Here is a 19,278-nt window from a genome sequence, read left to right as displayed (position 1 = left end):
GAGACGATTTCATTTTCGTGTAACCATTCTCTTGATTATGATTATATGGCTGATTGATAAGTTCAGCTTTACTATTCCCTATTTAAGGCTGTGTAATCGAAGACTGGTGTTCTTTGGGCAGTTTATATCGAAGAGGTAACACTCTTAGGTAAAGAGAAATTTGCAAAGTGGTTACTATCTCTGAAAGAGCAGTGTTTTCCATCAGAAAGGTCAAACATTTAAGGATATCCATACTGATATGGTAGCAACACTAGGGAAGGATGTCTCTTAATATGTTAAGGTGGAAAGGTGGGTAGCGGAATTTAAGCATGGTAGATAGAATCTTGAGGTAACGCCCATCCTGGAAGGCCTGCCACTGTTGCAACCCTAGAAATGGTAAATAACGTCCATGATATTGTTATGACTGGTAACAAGTTACAGAGAAATATATCCTGCTAGCTTTCTGAAGGGGTTTATATCTATGGATGGAACATGGGTCATCAGCTTCATTTCAGCCCAGAGGCCAAACAACAGTCTAAAAAATGGAAGCACCATAGTTCACGCCCACCAAAGAAGGCAATGATTGTTTCGTCAGCTGAAAATGCTGTGGTCTCGGTTTTCTAGGATGCTGATGGTATTCTGATGGTAGATTATCTGCAAAAGTGATAAACAATTAATGACACATACTATGCATCACGTCTTAGGCATTTAAGAGAAAGTATAAAACTCAACTAACAACAAAATTTTACTAATTTTTCCGCGGCGCTTCCATGGCTGCCACTGACGATTGTTGCTTTAAATTGATTGAGCATCAGTAAGTGACTCTTTTTCGATAAAAAGGGTGTGTGTGTGTGATATATGTTGTAGTATCTGCGTACATTGAAGGGTATAGAAGACAGGATTACATGTGTGCGAGTGACTCCAATGTGAGGCCGTTGTCCTTCGTAAAAATAAAAAGCTAAGAAATAAAACAAGTCTTTATTTTCGTCGTTGTTATTTGTTAATATACGACTTGCGAAATGGTAAATAGTTTTAAGAATATTGGTTAAAATCTTGGTTGAACAATAATACGAACCAGCAATATTTGCTTTGATTCTTGTGAAGTTAAGAAATTCAATATAAACGAAGTACTTTATCCTTATCGTTAATTGGCAATCTGAATGAATGTAATTGCAAAGCACGATTAGCTAGTATGCATGTGTTTTAAAATGTGTATGAAGGGTTTTCTTTGTTGCCATGGCCTATGGAATATAGCTAGAAAAATGATATTATCAAATCTACGGAAAATGTCGCACATCCTGGATTTAGTTCAGTCACATTACTGTATATATAGTCTCTATATATATTTATACTTCTTATATGCAATACATATAAAAGTTCAGGTTTTTACGCAATCTTAATGTAAAGAATTAATCTTAAAATATAACTTTATTATCTTGATGGTCCATTGTCTACGTGATATCGTAACCATCTCTTACATTCTATACCTCATTGCAATACCCTTCGCTCTGGTCATCAATGTGAATGTATTTCCATTGAACCTCGATTTTTGATAATTGTATCGTTGTATGAAACATAAGATAAGACATGACTCCGACATCAATCTTTAATTTCGTACAGGAAAGACGTTAGGTTGTTAAGGTTGTTAAAATCAAAAGCTATTTTCTTGGTCTTTCCTTAACATGAAAGAACAATTTAGCATAGAATTTTACATTACAGTCATTCTGTTCACAGTGACGGAGAATCTCCATTTACATTTATCATATATAATTTCTTTATTGATTACACGAAGGTATGGTTGTCTAGATATGTCTGCTTACTGGAAAAGCAACCGAGGTTCGCGAGAAGCCGTTGTCTGAAGTTCCCTTGTTCCTCACTTAGGATGACCCTATAATCGACTTCGTTTTCTGCTGGTTTCCAGTCTGGTGTTGGATTCGTTGACCGACGTAGTTTCTGTAACAGAATATAAGTATTCATTTTATAATTTGACAAGTACTGATTTGTCATCTGATATTTTGTTTCCAATCCTAGAATGTCATCTACTCTAGCTTGCTGAGGTTTTATCTTATGATGCATAATTGCGACCTAAAGCATTCATTAGAAATACCCCGATGTGTAACGATCTGATATCAAATTGCCAAAAAAAGTTGAGGTCGTTCAATTATAGTGCATAATATGCTGTTTGCCTGCAAAGCTTTATCATTATAACAACAATAAATGTCATAGAAAAAAACATATTAACGTTTTCATTTACATTTCCTACAAACGTTGTTTTCCAATCAAAGGCTCGCGAAATAACTTTAAAGACTCATTTCACAAGATCTCATTTAAAATGAAAACTCATTGAAGATACTATGTATATGTATATTCGACATTTTCAAATTCCTTGTTTAATCTTTAATAATCAACGATATAAATTTGTCAACAGATAACAATCATACTTGAAAAGCTGTTTTTCCAGGAGATTCGTACACGACTTTCAAACCAACGGCTATAAACGGTAACACAGGTAGGGTGGCGTATATCCAGCCTGCTCCAGAGACCCATTCAGGGTATACATACTTTCCATATGTAGGTGGCACGTATGATACAAACACCGCTGTCATCATTACCTTCATGCACAAAAATTGACGGTTAGTTATGACATTTACGGTGATTGAATGGCAGTTGAATATACATGATGTATGTTTTATTATCTATGTTGTAAAACATACCAAATTTCATGAATAAAGTGTCTGATAATCAAGATCATATATGATCCGTAACAATTTGTGTCCAATATATATTACCAACATGCAAAATTAGCTGCGCTTTGTGTAATTTGTTACCTTATTGAATGGATACTTTTAGAATATATATCTTGGTATGATGCAAAGTGCCTTTAGATTACCTTGAGAATTTTATTATTTACAAATAAAGATTAATAAAAATGGCGTACAACTAAGAGAAGAGGAGAAAGAAAACGCCAACAAAACTTGATATATCCAGGTACTCTTCTTCCGATCATCAATTCCACGTCCGCAGAGAACCTCTCAGCACCTGGTAAGGAGATCATCGAGTAACGTCACGTGTATATTCATTTAAATCTGCTGTTTGTATATTCGTATAAAAATGATAACAATATGTCCAGAAAAATAACTGTTTAATACAACAAAGACAGCCAAACGTTGAAATATTGCAAATGCTGTCAAAACTGAGCGTTACTCATTTAGTGTTTATAGTTCTGCTTTTGATTTTACGATCATGGTATTTTTCAAACTTTCAAACTTTAACCTCCTACTAAATCGGGATAGTTTATTATTATTATCATCATTATTTTGCACTACAGATACTACTACTATACAGCTTGTCATAAGTCATTTTATCTGTAAATGAACACGTTTTCCTGGGAAGTTGTTTATGAATTTTTTCAGTTTGACGGTAAAATAATTTACAGCAACGCCTTTCGAGACATAATATCGTCTCCCAAATACGAAAAACGTACCGTAAATCCAGGCTACCGTGATGCACTCTATTAATGTAAAGAACATTGGAGCAAAGGCATAGACATACCAGTCAGCCAGCTGGAAAAGATACACGCCACCCTGGAAAGAAAATTAGGTAAAATCATCAGTTATTGTTTATCAATTCATATCAATCTATACCTAGAATAGAATAACGAATTAACGTGTTTGATACAACTGGTTTGTATTATTTTCTCATTGCTATGTATAATAAATTTTGTTTTAAAGCATATAAATGTTCTGCGTTTGTCATAGAGAATGTCAACATCATGCAGGATTCAATTATGTATCGGCAGATTTGATAGTACAAATCATACTCCGATGACGTGATATCCACAAGATCAATAACTAGTTGTAAGCCCTGATATGCCAAAACCTGTACATCAGTTCCAGCTCTGATATCACCTTTCAAATAACCTCTGTATCACATTGGCAAAACGCATATTATCAGAGACGATGCTTTATCTTACGTTCTTCCGGAAATGATCATAACGAATAAAATTAACTACTATATAATCTTACCTGGGTACAGAAAGGTAGCGATATTAAGACGCATATCGACGAGAGAACTATTCTTGATATTGTTTGTCTCTTTTTCATGAAAGAGAAGCAAGCTTCAAAATAGTCAAATTCAGCTTCAACAAGTCCAAACTGAAAAATAATTAACAATAAGGTTGATATACCTCTGTATAAATCTATCGTATATCATAAACAGAAGTATTAACATAATTCAAAATAATGAATGAAGACGATTTCAGATGCTGCTCTGTTGAAAGGATCACCTACTATAAAAGTTGTTATTTGAAATGAGTTTTGTCCTCAATTTTCGTTGTCAGATGAAAATAAAAAAATAAACAAAAATATATATAACAAACCATTGTCCATTTCATGATTTCAGTGAGATATTCATTCTTCTTGGTTTGAATTTTGGGTAAAAAGCAGTTTAACAGAAAAGTGACCATTAGGCAACGACACCATATAGATAAATATGCATCGATCCTAATCTTGGTTTACGTTTTAAACAATAATGACAATATTGCTACGAATATGTTACCATGCTGTCCAATCCAAGTGTTACCATAGTCATAAAAAACAATACTGCCCAGACGTTGGACAAAGGCATCTGTGAAACAGCCAAGGGGTAGGCCACAAAACCTAAGCCTGGACCTACAGAATGGAAAAGTAAATTGTCATTCTCAATCTATATGTTTAGCGTAAATAGATATTATACATGAAATTATCATCTAAATAATATTTTAGATGTATGATAATAGAATACCACAAAAAACATTTATTTCAATATTGAATATAATATATAGATATATATATATCTTAATCCTCTAGTTTAAATAAATGACAATAAGTGCTTTAGGTATTCTTGGAATATCAACTACTGACACTTACCGGATTTTGCAACTTCTGTAATGGGCACATTTGCTTGATGGGCCATAAAACCGAATGCAGAAAATATAATAAATCCACCAAACACACTGGTAGCCTCACTGGCAATTGTGAGAATATATGCGTCCCTAAAATACATGGCATATACCACCGTCATTATTTAGTCTCACGATTCAGATTGTGATAGAATCAATATGCATAAGCTCATCTATATCTTTGTAAATTCAGGCACTTTTTGAAATCTAGGAGAGGTAATAAGTCTCCATAACTTCATAAATTATATGTCTTCGAATTCAAATATTTGATGTAGAATAGGTCTTACACAATATGTAACTTCACCATCTATGAAAGGCAATGAAAAATCTTATAAGAAAATCATATCAACGCTTTGATTGATTCGCTCACTACTTTCAAAGTAATATGACACTAAATATCCTGAAATCTAGTAAAATCTACGAAATATACGGCAACATGTAGTCATTTCTGAAGAATAAGGCAGCTAACTAATCTTTAATTTGGCGTTTGTTAGTCATTAAACGTTTACCTCAGACAGTCATTGTAAAAGGTGTTGAAACTGGAAAGTGTAATTATCACTCCTCCTCCAAGCGCGAAGGAAAAGAAAACTTGGATTCCGGCGTCTAACCAGACCTATAAATTACCTGAAAAGTTAACTACGCGTCGTTCAATGTTTATATTGGGTTATAGGTGACACACAATGACGTTTTCAATTAAAAATACAAAGCAGATTTATCAGTAACAACACTGATTAAAGAGCTCTATATATTGTTTGTAGCATATGTGTTGTTTTCCTGACCAACAAGAAAGTAAGAAAAAGGAAAAAATAACTGCATGAAAGACGCACAAAGGAATGTTAGTTTATATTGTAAATTGAATATCAGATTCCGTATATCTAAACAATTAATCCTACTTCAATACAGCTATTTCGTCTTTCTAACACTCATCAGGGATTTTTCGGGATTAAATAAGGCTAATAAGCAAATTCAAAATTGGTCGAAATAAATGACAAAATTCTTAGCGAGTTGGAAAAGAAGCAAGTCTATATCAACGCATTCGAAATTTGAGAATGTTACATGTTGTATTTACGAATTGTAAACCACGTGTCTCGTACTGATTGCCCACTTCAACTTGATGTTAATAAAAACAATAACTCACTTGGATGTTTGTAAGAGAGCTAAAATCAGGTCTTACGAAAAACATCACTCCATCAACCGAGCCCGGTAACGTGAGAGTGTGAACGAGTAGGATGCTTAGAAGAAGATACGGAAGTGTGGCTGTTACATACACCACCTGTAACATAAATACAATTCAGTGAAATTTTATGTCGTTTTGTTTAACACAACATCAGTTTAGGGTGAATTTATCTGGCTCAGAGGATCTTCCCTCCAGATTTAATATCAACTACATGTTTGTTTTGTCTTTATAGTTTATTAAACAATTGAAAAAAAATTCATACTACGGGGCTGATTGAGAAGCTGTGAGCCTTGTATTGAAGAAGCTGAGCAGGGATGTCCTTTTTCAGCTCTACTATTTCCTGACTATTTAAGGTTGTGTATTAGTAGACTGGTGTCATTGAGTCAGTTTATGCCAAAGAGGTAATACTCTAAATTGAACAAGACAAGTGACTGTTGCAATATGGACAAAAAGAGCTGAAAGAGCTTTAAAAGAGATTTAATAATTGCATACCAAAAGTCAGGCACCTGCGGTTATCCATACTGATGTGGTAGAAACACTAGGGAACGATGCCCCTTCGTGTGCTACAGAGAAATGGTGAGTGGCAGAATTTAACCGTCGTTGCAACCAAAGACTTTGGGATAACGTTGCAACCCCGGAATTGGTCAATAAGCTCCGTTATATTGTTGCGGCTGACATGCAAGTTTTAGAGAGAGATATAGCCAGTACAACTGGGATTTCACATTAAGGAGTACATTCAATTCTAACGGAGGATCTTGTAGTAAGAAAGCTTTCAGCGAATTTGGTCTCAAGAATTGTGAGAGTTGATCAAAAGAACGCATACAAACTTTGTCGCGTGCTGATCTGAACCCGAGAGGCCAAAGAATAGTCTAAACTATGGAAGCAACCTGGTTCAACCCCGCCAAAAAACCCAAAGTCTGTTCCATTACCTGGAAAGGTTATGGGTAAAGGTTCTCTGGGATACTGATGGTATTCTAATGGAAGATAATATGTACAGTCAATGAAACATAGTATGCATTACTTCTCAGGCTGTTAAGAGAACTTATTAAACTTGAGAGCTGCGGAAAACTTGTTAAAGGTGTGTTGTTCCACCAGGACAATGTTCCTGTTTACTAGTCTGTCATTGCCATGGCTGCATTAGCTTTGAATTAACTGAGCATCTGCCTTATTCATCTGATCCTGCGCTATCAGATTTTCATCTATTTCTAAACTTGAAAATGCTATTTCTGGTACCCACTTTCGGTCTGGTGATTACGTCATACATGCGGCGGAGGACTTTCTGAACGTCCATGCAAAGGACCTTAAAAGTGCCATCGTGGCCCTTAAACATCGCTGCTGACATAAGTGTATAGATACTGAAGGGGAATATGTTGAAAAATAATGCAATATGTCCTCTCAAAATCAAACCCTAAAATATGAGGCTCACAACTTATCAATCAGTCCTTGCATTGATCTCTACTACATATACCGTTTAATCAATACGTTACCTTTCCAGATGTCCGGATACCTTTACTGACACAGAGACATACCAGAGCCCAGGACACAGCCATGCATACTACTACGTTTCCGTTTATAGAGCCTATGTTATCAAGTCCTGATGATATGTCAAGTATTTTGTACCTTAAATATATATCATTGTACAGAATTATTTAATTTCTGATTGAGTGGAAAAAACAAATTCTGGTTTTATTGTATTATCGAAAGCAACGTCGATTTTTTCCTTTTTTTCTGAGTATGGGAAAAGAATAATATGATTTATATTATTAATAATAAACTTCTAAACAACAAAAGGTTCTTTTACAGTGAAGAGGCAATTCCCAAGTAGAAAAACAGCAACGTCTTCAAGGTTCTATTTCTTATTATTGTTTCAATATGTAATGGGAAGTCGTATTAATTCTGTCTAGTAAATAGCCAAGTAACGTTCTGTATGCACAGTCAGACGAGAAAACTGACGTAACGCAGTTTACAGTATCAAATTGTACTTATGTTATACATTTGAATGATCATAATCTAGATGAGTAACAGCAGTACTTTTCCAAGCCGAATATCTTCATCCATGTACCAAATTAGAACAGGCGAACCCCGTTCTTCTTCTGCTATATTTATTGAAAAATAGATATGTGAACGTATGATGTATTCGTATGCGTTTGTTTTTTACTTACTGCCAAAATTCCTCTGCCGCACTGTGACCGTGCCAAATATGAACTTGAGAGGCATTAAGCGTGCTAAGTGTGTTTTCATTGATAAATGACGACAAATTACACAGATGGTTGACAGCGGTTATCTTCGACGTTTCAGGATATGTTGTTCTGATGTTACTTGTATTATGACAGGCGTTAATAAATTGGTGATGAGAATTGTCCTCAGTCCCGTTTTTATGTAAGTTGATAAAGTTTGTCAACTCCATTTCCGTAGCGCTGAAACAGTATGGAGTGTTCCATTCGTTGTCACAGGTACTCCATGGCAACGGGTTGTAGAAACTATAGTACAGATAGTAGAGTGTCCAGGCAAACAACATGACGTAAAAGCATGTAAAAAATACCAATGTCATTTGGAAACCAATGCCGATTCCTAAAACAGAAAAAAATAAAATGCAATGTCATCACCCCGATGCATTAACGGCGCGAATTCGATCTCTGAATTGGATGGTAAAATATTTAGCTCTTTTAAATCAATATAATAGCGATTTTCCATTGTTTTTTCCACTTCATATTCACCTGGTCTGGGAATGTGTGATGATTTTTCGTTAGAGTTATCCCCCTTATAACGTTAGGTAAACGGTTGCTACTTCTGTTAATAATATTTGATAACCAATGAGAAGAAGACATAAAGTGATAGACAATCATTTCTAATTATTCTTTTATTAATGAGAAAGACAGTGTACTCTGTGAATATGATTGCATTGAAATTTATTCTAAAATAAATATTTTAATTATGCAAATGTCCTGGTTCTTGTGCTTTACAAGATTGTCAGGTACATGAAAACAGGCTTCCATTAATACTCTGGGTTGAAAAGTCTGTTTGATATTTCGAGAGACAGATAACAAGCTATATTGCAGCAAAGGTAAACCATTGTACATAGTACCATCGCCAAAGCTCATGTAAAATTGATTGCCTGAAAGGCTACTCAGGTACGGTATGTAAGGTTGTCTACCGTTTTAAAAGAGAAAATTCCAATATACAAGGTTGGATTTTCTTTCCCCTTTATTCAGCATTAATACTGTGAATATTTTTAATGGACTAATATCAGAATGCACGGAGTGTGGCTTTGCCTATTCATTATAAATAATGACCACAAGATAACATAATACCTTGTCATCTGATACTTCGAGATAAGTATACTGTATACCACTGTGTATGAATTGAATATGATACAATATTATAATATCTTGATAATCATATTTCAATACTTAAAAGTAATATATATCCGCTGAAATGAAAGGAAAGCATACAGTAACATCCGCTGTATATATTAGCACTAACAAATCGATAAAAAATATATTAAAACGTAAACAGATATAAAATTAAAAAATTGCCTAAATACTGAGTTTCATTATACCTTTTTCACTGTGACAAAATAATGCTAAAGGACTAGATGAAGGAAACTAATTAAAAACGTCACGGACATGTCGAATATATCCCGGACAAATAAAGAAGCCTTAACTAATGATTGATAACCACAAACAACACTAAACGCTTGGAATAATGTAAATAAAATTGCACCTGAAACGACTGTTTCAACGTTGATAAAAAGGAGGCTTTTTTAGATAAATTTCAATTGTCTTTTGAATAAGAAACGTTACCTTGAACTACAGGACAATAGCTCCAAACATCTTTGAATGACTTTCCGGTGAACTGTCCGAGAGATAACTCCAGGAAATACAATGGAATTCCCATGAAGAGTACAGCAAGGACGTATGGTATAAGGAAGGCTCCTGAAATAAGATGTTTTTGGTGAAGTCAAAAAACAATCAAGGATGCCATAGATAAGATAAATATATGGCAGAATACATCTATATTTTCACGAGTGCGAAGCTTATTGCAAATACGGATACAATCTGTTATAAAGGGAAATATAATTAAATATACATATAATATTGAACGTGAAATCTTTCTTTTCATTACATTTTAAAAGAAAACAGATTATTGTAAAAAGTAGATATGCTGTTCAATAATAAAATGTTTTATATACTAAATAAGTGAAGTTATGCGTGGGAAAGATGTGATCAGCGAATTTCTCAAAGTGACCAGAAACAACGTTATGATTGATATTAATCGCCACTCGAAAAGCTATAGCATCTCTATCGCTGATATATTATTATCATATTACTATTATTGTAGCAATAATGATTTAAGTTTTTTTATAAACTGATATATTCCTATATTTCACTGACGACAATGTAACAAAACGCATTTGACGGTAGCTTTGTCAAGTAGGATTAAGTGTTGTCCGCATTATTATGTATTTTAATTCATAATTAAGTATTATTTACACATTTTTTTTCTATTTTACAAAACTCATAAAAATCTTGCCTCCGCCATTTTTCATACACACGTAAGGAAATCTCCAGATATTCCCAAATCCTACACTCATTCCAAGAACTGAAAGAAGAAACTGAAGTTTACTGCCCCATTTTGTCCTGCTTTGAATACTGCTTCTGTCTTCCTCTGCAACCTGTGCCGTTGAATCCATTTTGTTTCATAGAAAAGCAAGGTTCTATGCATTTATATACCTTAACATTTAAATTTAAACAGTGTAAAATGATACTTCTGGGAAAATGTAGTTTTACATATCATACATATATCAAATGACGTTATTTAACACGTTGTTCTTTGTCTTGTATTACGTGACACGTGTTTCTAATAAAAAACACTTGTAGCGTTATTTATTTTTCAAAATGATTTTGTTATTTTTTTTCCCTTTTTTTAATTATTATTTTTGTAACTTTTATTATGTCATCAAGTTTCATAAACGATACTGATTTATTTCAAATTATACCCACATTTCTACTACTCTTTTTATATTTAACGTTTTTTAGTTGTATTACAATAACAAACATATCATTTTCCTTGGTTGATATGCCACGTAACCAAGATATCTAAAGTATATATACATATGTTATGAATATGTATGAATATTGTTAATTTCATTAAGATGTCCACACACTATGTTGCATTGGTCACACAACTAACCATGCTTTGTACACCGATCGCAAAGTACTTAGATAATATAATTGTGCATTACCGATCGTCCATCAACACCATATCATCCGAAAACAGTTCGTTATCAAAAGACTGAGAAATTTACGAAGAAAACCTAAAGTGTTTAAACCACAAGAAACGTCTGAGATCAATCAAATGTGGTCATAATGAATGCCAAAATTATAGGTTGGAAAGACGCATTTTTAAGGCAGTTTTAAATTTTGATGGTAAGTGATATGTAAATTTCGACCCGTGATACTACTCAAATGAAGGAAACTTAGGTGTGCGAGGTTACCGCAAACATTGGGGCTTAAAATGTTGAAATCTAGGAGACGACTGAGGAGAATCAAAAGTGATCGTAGGAAACGTAAACTAGAAATCAAAGGTAATTTTGTAATACTCAAAACATTTACTATTTGTTAAACACAAGAATGATACAAAATGAAATCAATTCAGTTTTTCCCAATGTGCATATCATTTAAAAAAACACTCTTTTTTCTCATTAATTTTGTTGATATTGATGTTCCAACAAGAAGACTCAATGTATAATATTCTGACTAGGTTCCTCTACGTAGATAAAAGTACCATCATAAGTGTTATCTGATATCAATATACGTACACTTACATGCAAGAACGCATAGTTTTCGTGAATTACCGATCATAAAATCTAGATTATCAGTTACTTCTACGACAAAGCTACGGCGGTATACACTTGGTAGGATTGTCGTTTTTTCTCACAGGATTTTAAAAGATGCAGGTTGATGAAGTTTATGGGGAAGTTTTACGGCCGATATAGTGATGTCATTGATGAATACTCTATTTCTTTGTGTGATATGAAGCTGGACGTATTTGATGCTCGTTGCTTTGCATGTTGAATCCGTTGATGTATGCATTGTTCTCATTTGAGCATGTGACATTACTAACTTGGATTGACCAAGGTTTATACGGTTCGTGTCGTCGATAAAACAGAAGACGCTTACTCTTTACGGAACACATGGTCTTATTCTCCTTGTACTTTTTCAGGAGTATCCATGTAAATCTTCATTTTGTTCACATTTTGTCCTAGTTTTATTGAATATGATTTGGATTGTGATTATGCTTATATGTTGTATTTTCTTGTTGTTTTTCAACTATATGGACATGCGTATCATCATCATTCAATATTGTACTTCACTCTCCTCTTTATCCTTCGTCATCTTACATATAACTTGATATACATTAATGAATTGTTGATAATTTAATAATTAATGAACAAAACCTTTATGTACTAATAAAATAATAGATACAGTATAACCCTAATAATGCTTGAATCTGTGTGATACAGCTGTACTAAGATTTGAATATTAGATCTAATAGAGTATACAGTGTTAAAGTATACTCAGCACGCTTTGTCAACAGCTGCACATGCCTATTTTACACATATATTTCATATTGTAACAAAATAGCGTTTATGGTTTTTAGTGACAAATGAACGGAATTTCCATGATTTTGATTTCCCACAATTCGATTGAAAAAAATATTGCATCCCACAACTCTTGTCCCATCTGTAAATCTGCGAGTTTACGTGCATTCTACATTTCGGGTATTTAAATATTCTGACTACAGCTACAGCATAAGGCCTCAGAAGATACTGATTTCATTGTATAAGGAGAGGGTCAATGTGTATTGAACATAATATCAAATACGGTATCTGTGACTTACCAGGTGGAACATGCTCCTTTGACTCAGTTGGTACAGCCAGTCGATTATCACACCGGAGACCCGGGTTCGATTTCTGGTCCGGGCACTCGACAGAAATGTGAATGTTCCTTGTTCTTTCACATTGGAGCACAACGTGGGACATTTGGAGCTTCGAATGGAGACTTTGAAAATCTCAATAAAAACAGGGGGTAGCGTCAAATGAGCAGGAGAGTGTGACTTGTATATAGAGTGAAGTACGATCACTGTCACTCAGCTTGACTGGCGCCCAACGAAAGCCCAAGGGTTGTGATATTTGGAGTCTCGTGTTAATATTTATGAAATATTTAGAAAAACAAGAGGGGTAGTGTAAAAGGAGCGGGTCGAAGAAGCTTGTATATGGTCTCTGTCACTCGGCTGACGGAGCATGCTTCTTCGACTCAATTGATACAGTCGGTCAATTGTCACGCCGGAGACCAGGGTTCGATTCCTGGTCAAGGCACTCGACAGGAATATGCATTTTTCTTGTTCTTTCACGAATTATTACATTGCGTAAACGTAAGTTTCTAAATTAGAGAAAATGTTGCTTCACTTCATATGATTGAGATAGCATTCTGTCCAATGTTTGGCTATACAGGTAAATAACCTTCGACAGGTCATTGTAGCTCATGATACCAACAGCGGTGACCATTTGTGAACGTGTGAATTATATGCCCAAATGGTTTTTTTTCAATCTTTTATATGTAGGTTTGTGTTCATACAAAACATTTTAAAATGTAACTAAAATGTTGGCAATCATGGACAAATTAGAGCAAAACGCATGATACTGCCGAATTACCACAGTTGTTGATATAGTTTCATTGATCAGAAGAATACCACAACACTTTTGTACCTGCCACATATGAAAGTGAAATGTTTACCTTTCAAAATAAATAATTTGACGTAGAAACACATGTTTGATGACTTCGGCAAATATATGTATTTTACGGAAATTTACGTCTGTTCCCATGGAATAAAACGAGGGAGAACGCCTGTCACAAATCGTAACGGACGTATTTCAGAATATGCAAATCAAAAGATATACAAATATAAGCCGATTCCAAAGATTATTAGAATATTATCGGTTATCTATAACCGGGTTCACTTTTCCCGAAGTGAAATAGTTTTGTTATGAGTGCATATACATGTACATGTATAAGGTAAAAACTTCAAATGTACACTTTTCCTTTACAGGTTAAGCTACATTTAATCAGTGTCCTTGTAAACAGAGCAATGTATAAATCTCACGAGAGTTCAATACCAGTTTTGTTTTCATTTAACGGCATCAATACCAAAAAGTAGTTTTTAAGATTTTCGTTTCATATTTCTCCGCATAAAATTGTACACCCAAATACAAATGCGCCTTCAGTATTCATGAACTTCGAACAATCTTTCACAAATAGCATGTATTAGTCTATGTTAATTCTTTAGAAATTATTAATTTTGATAGATATTTAAATCAATAGGATAATTTCATCAAGATGTTCTGTGTTTTTATTGTATATACTTTCTTGGGGTTTTTTGTTACAGATATTAAACATTTTTGACCAGGAAATGCGACACGTTTTTGCTGCGTGGAGACCTGGTTTCAAAATTGTTTCATGTCGTCATACCCTTTACATATAAGAGGAGAATCAAAATAATAGCAGTTTGAATTTTAGTCCCTCTCTAGAGCAATGAAATTACTAAAATAGCTAGTCTATGGATGTTTTATCGGGGATTAACTTCAATAATGAAACTTAGCTTTTACTGCAATTCTACTAAAGTCAATGAAAGATTTCACAGATTCTTAATGTAGTGGAGACACTAATTTATATATTCATGTTCTTCCAAATCCTTCCAGGAATTATCGGCGTGAAGTTAACAAATATCAGTCTTCTAGTTGTGTCTTATTTACTGGTAATTCGTAATGTTTATAGTAACTCCGAAATGGGAGCAAAACAGATGTCATAGATTGAATCCTCGGTCGTATTATCGTGGTTGAGTCTACATGTAGAACAAAATTACAGACAAGGATCTATACATCAACCCATGAAACCCAATACTAGTATATCACAAAAAATATCATCCGAAAAAGGACTGCATTCAGATGTCAACGATATCAAGTTACTTTACATTTCACTTAATGTGCATGAATGGGCACTATGATAATTTGAAGACTTTTTCTTTCAGAAAAAGCTGAAAAATTGCAATATATACATGAACAGCTGCTTCTTTGTATGTAAATGACAGTTCAAATTGCGAAATGTATATTGAAAACTAATATGTGGCTTTGTTGTAAACATCAGATTTGTGAACTATACAATGTTTATAGTAGGCAAAAAACTATTAAAGATTTGAGATTAGTCTACATGTGTGATTCTCTCAAAGGGACTAAATGGTTACATTTTGTTATCTTTCCTATGCGTTTGATTTCGAGCATACTCTCTGAGAGAAATTGATTAAGATTATCAGCTTCAAAAACTAACACTATTCAATACTCGCTGTTGTGCCTACCACCCATTACTGTTTTGATAGGGGATTGCCGAGTTCATAACGTGACCTTTCGGAGCCTCGATTTCCCCTGCTGTTTTGATATCATTTCTTACATGTATAGTTATGTGATTAGCCACAACTTAGTTTGCCAACCATGATTTGTTATACATGTACACAAGTGTTCAGAAACCGTTGAGTGTCGTAAATGTGCTGTATAGTCCAAAATTATCAATAGTTCAGTTTATTTTTCAAAGTGATTTTTCATTTTTAACATTCTTCATAGAAGACGTTGTTTCAAGTTTGAAGTAATTCTGCATAATGTACACAATAAAGTAACATTATATCAGATCTTAATCAATGATATTCAGATCTACTAGCAACGACACATTTGTGGTAATATATTCTATTGACCTGTTAATGTGATAGATAATGACAGCTAATTGAGAATTCTTGGCAAAGTTTGAATTAGTTGGTTTTCTCTTTAATATTTTTTTATTTGATGTCTAGATTCAATCAATTAAAATCGAACGGCATAGAATAGCTTAATACAACTTATAGTAATTCAGGAGTCTTAATATTCTAATTTATATATATGTTAGCACAAGAGACGAAGGTTGGCAGTATGTTGAAAAAATGCATCCGAATACACCATATTGCAGAAAAACGCGTGAACATTTATATTTGTTTTATTTTTTAGTATATATATATATATATTTTTTTACACTTGCTTAAGAAGAACGGGGTTTGCCTGTCTTACATTACACTGACACACTTGCTATACTTGGTATGCGGATAAACAAACTTTGCTTGAAAAAATATTACTATCAACCATTCATTAAAAAAAAACACACACACATCTACATATTATGTTTGTACTAGATAAAACATAAACATACAAATATCAACAGATTTGTAAGGTGCAATTTTAGCAATATATCCCCGTTAGTTTTTTTATTTTATTTTTATGGGTTTTTCCCCATGTACTAAGAAACAACTTAGATATCGACTAAAAGGCATTCTTTTCGATAATACAATAGACATAAAGTTAGTTCCACACTAATTGTCAGAAATCTTTTAATTCTGTACAATGATATGTATTTAAGGTACAAAATACTGGACATATCATCAGGACTTTATAACATAGGCTCTATAAATGGAAACGTAGTAATATGCATGGCTGTGTCCTGGGCTCTGGTATGTCTCTGTGTCAGTAAAAGTATCCGGACATCTGGAAAGGTAACGTATTTATTAAACGGTATATGTAGTCTGACTGATAAGCAAGTTACAGATAAGGATATCCTGCTAGCTTTCTGAAGGGGTTTATTACCATGGATGAAACATGGGTCATCATCATCATCATTTCCCCCCAGAGGCCAAACAATAGTCTAAGCAATGGAAGCACCCTAGTTAACCCGGACCAAAGAAGGCAATGCTTGTTTCGTCAGCTGAAAGGTTGTGGTCCCGGTTTTCTGGGATGCTGATGGTATTCTGATGGTAGATTATCTGCAAAAGCAACAAACTATTAATGACACATATTATGCATCATTTCTTAGGCAGTTAAGAGAAAATATAAAACTCAACTAACAACACAATTTTATGAATTTTCCGCGGCGCTTCCATGGCTACCATTAACGATTGTTGCTCTGAATTGATTGAGCATTCGCCTTATTCACCTGCTATCGCCTCATCAGTCTTTCATCTATTTAAAAACAAAATTCCGAGCTTCGGTCAGATGAAGTCACATATGCAGTGGATGACTTTCTGAATGGTCAAGAAAATGACTGCTTTAAAAGTGGAATTGATGCCCTTTACCATCGCTGGCAAAAGTGTATATATATTGAAGGTGATTATGTTTAAAATGCAATTTGTCTGCCAAAAGTCAAACCCTTAAATATGAGGCTCACAACTCAATCAGTCACCGTAGCTTTCCTTTCAAAAATGGACAATAGCTTTACAAGTAAGATATTTCCTCCAAATTCGACAATTAATTCCACAAGGTATTTCATTATTATGTCTTCCCTTGATAATGGTAGCTTTCAAAACACGTTTTTGAGATTCTTCAAAATCTATATATCAATAATTCAACTTTACGTTAAAATTATCACTTAAAGATATAACCCCGATGAGATGGTGAGAAAGTATATATATACTGAAGGGAATTATGTTTAAAAATCCATTTTCCCACCAAAATTTAAACCTCTTATATGAGGCTCACAACTTAATCAACCCTCGAAGCTTTCCTTTCAAAAATTGACAATAGCTTTACAATGTCCTTTATCAGATATTTCCGCCAATTTGTCTCGGCGCAATAGACAATATGTTTTTAACTGTTGGATTGGGCTCCATTGAAGAGATGGTGGATACGCTGAGACTGTACCAACGCAATAAGAATGTTATTTATGGCATAACAAAATTCACGCACTCTTCTCTTAAGGAACTAACCGAAAAACTGGAAAATGGAAATGGTAATTTGAGTAGGCATTAACGAAGATGCACCCAACAAGCTAGCAATTCTAAACACTAAAATAGTGTTAACAACAGTTCTATCCCATTGCCAACAATGAACCAACGGTTAGCTTCCCTTGAAAACACAGCTGCTGATAAGCACCTATCTCAACATCAGAATTTGAGTTTCAATATACTTACATTGGTAGAGAAAGAGTTTCGTATGGATGAAAAGTCAAATCAAATTTGCAGAAGAATCAAGAGGTGGACTGTTGAGACTCATTGAATATATAAACCACCAGATGGATGGAAACTTGATCATCCAGAGTGACTTTCCCTTTGGATGGTTTCATTGATATTGTTTTCGTTTCGATGGCAGTGAAATGGAACAACTGAAACTGTGATGTAGTTCTTTTGAATGTGAATTGATCAGTAAGTGACTCTTTATTGATAAAAGGAGGGGGGAGTGTGATATATGTTGGAGATTCTGCGTACATGGAAGAGTATAGAAGACAGGATTACATATGTGCAAGTGACTCCAGTGTGAGGTCATTGTCCTTCGTAAAAATAAAAACCTAAGAAGTAAAACAAGTCTTTATTTTCGTTGTTGTTATTTGTTAATGTACGATTGCCGAAATGGTAGATACAATAGTTTTAAGAATAGTGGTTAAAAGCTTGTTTGAACAATTATATGAACCAGCAATATTTGTTTTGATTCTTGTGAAGTTTAGAAATTCAATATAAACGAAGGACCTTAACCTTATCGTTAATTGGCAATTGAATGTAATTGCAAAGCACGATTAGCTAGTATGCATGTGTTTTAAAATATGTATGAAGGATTTTCTTTGTTGCCATGGCCAATGAAATACAGCTAGAAAAATGATATTATTAAATCTACGAAAAATGTCGCACATCCTGGATTTAGTTCAGTCACATTACTGTATATATAGTCTCTATATATATTTATACTTCTTATATGTAATACATATAAAAGTTCAGGTTTTTACGCAATCTTAATGTAAAGAATTAATCTTAAAATGTAACTTTATTATCTTGATGGTCCATTGTCTACGTGATATCGTAGCCATCTCTTACATTCTATACCTCATTGCGATACCCTTCGTTCTGGTCATCAATGTGAATGTATTTCCATTGAACCTCGATTTTTGATAATTGTATCGTTATATGAAACATAAGATAAGACATGACTCCGACATCAATCTTTAATTTCGTACAAGAAAGACGTAAGGTTGTTTAGGTTGTTGAAATAAAAGCTATTTTCTTAGAAAACACAATTTAGAATAGAATTTTACATTACAGTTATTCTGTTCACAGTTCAAATATA

General features: G+C 33.9%; 1 protein-coding gene across 1 annotated transcript; it reads right to left on the bottom strand.

The window, feature by feature from the left end:
* Nucleotides 1-250: 250 nt before the first annotated feature.
* LOC132555611 (sodium- and chloride-dependent GABA transporter 1-like) lies at nt 251-10,788 on the bottom strand. Its single transcript, XM_060219959.1, has 14 exons — nt 10,629-10,788; nt 9,899-10,030; nt 8,258-8,666; nt 7,583-7,715; nt 6,057-6,191; nt 5,428-5,531; nt 4,887-5,011; nt 4,537-4,649; nt 4,005-4,133; nt 3,464-3,563; nt 2,918-3,018; nt 2,421-2,591; nt 1,800-1,932; nt 251-366 (listed from the first exon to the last, which is right to left on the bottom strand). Exons 1-14 carry the CDS (start codon nt 10,786-10,788, stop codon nt 251-253), a joined length of 2,061 nt encoding a protein of 686 aa, XP_060075942.1.
* Nucleotides 10,789-19,278: the final 8,490 nt, after the last annotated feature.

This window comes from Ylistrum balloti, unplaced genomic scaffold (genome assembly GCF_031769215.1).
Source record: "Ylistrum balloti isolate Yb309-2 unplaced genomic scaffold, AGI_CSIRO_Ybal_v1 Utg370508, whole genome shotgun sequence".
NCBI lineage: Eukaryota > Metazoa > Mollusca > Bivalvia > Pectinida > Pectinidae > Ylistrum > Ylistrum balloti.
Note: the sequence above shows the minus strand (reverse complement) of the source record. Positions and strands in the feature narration are given on the sequence as shown.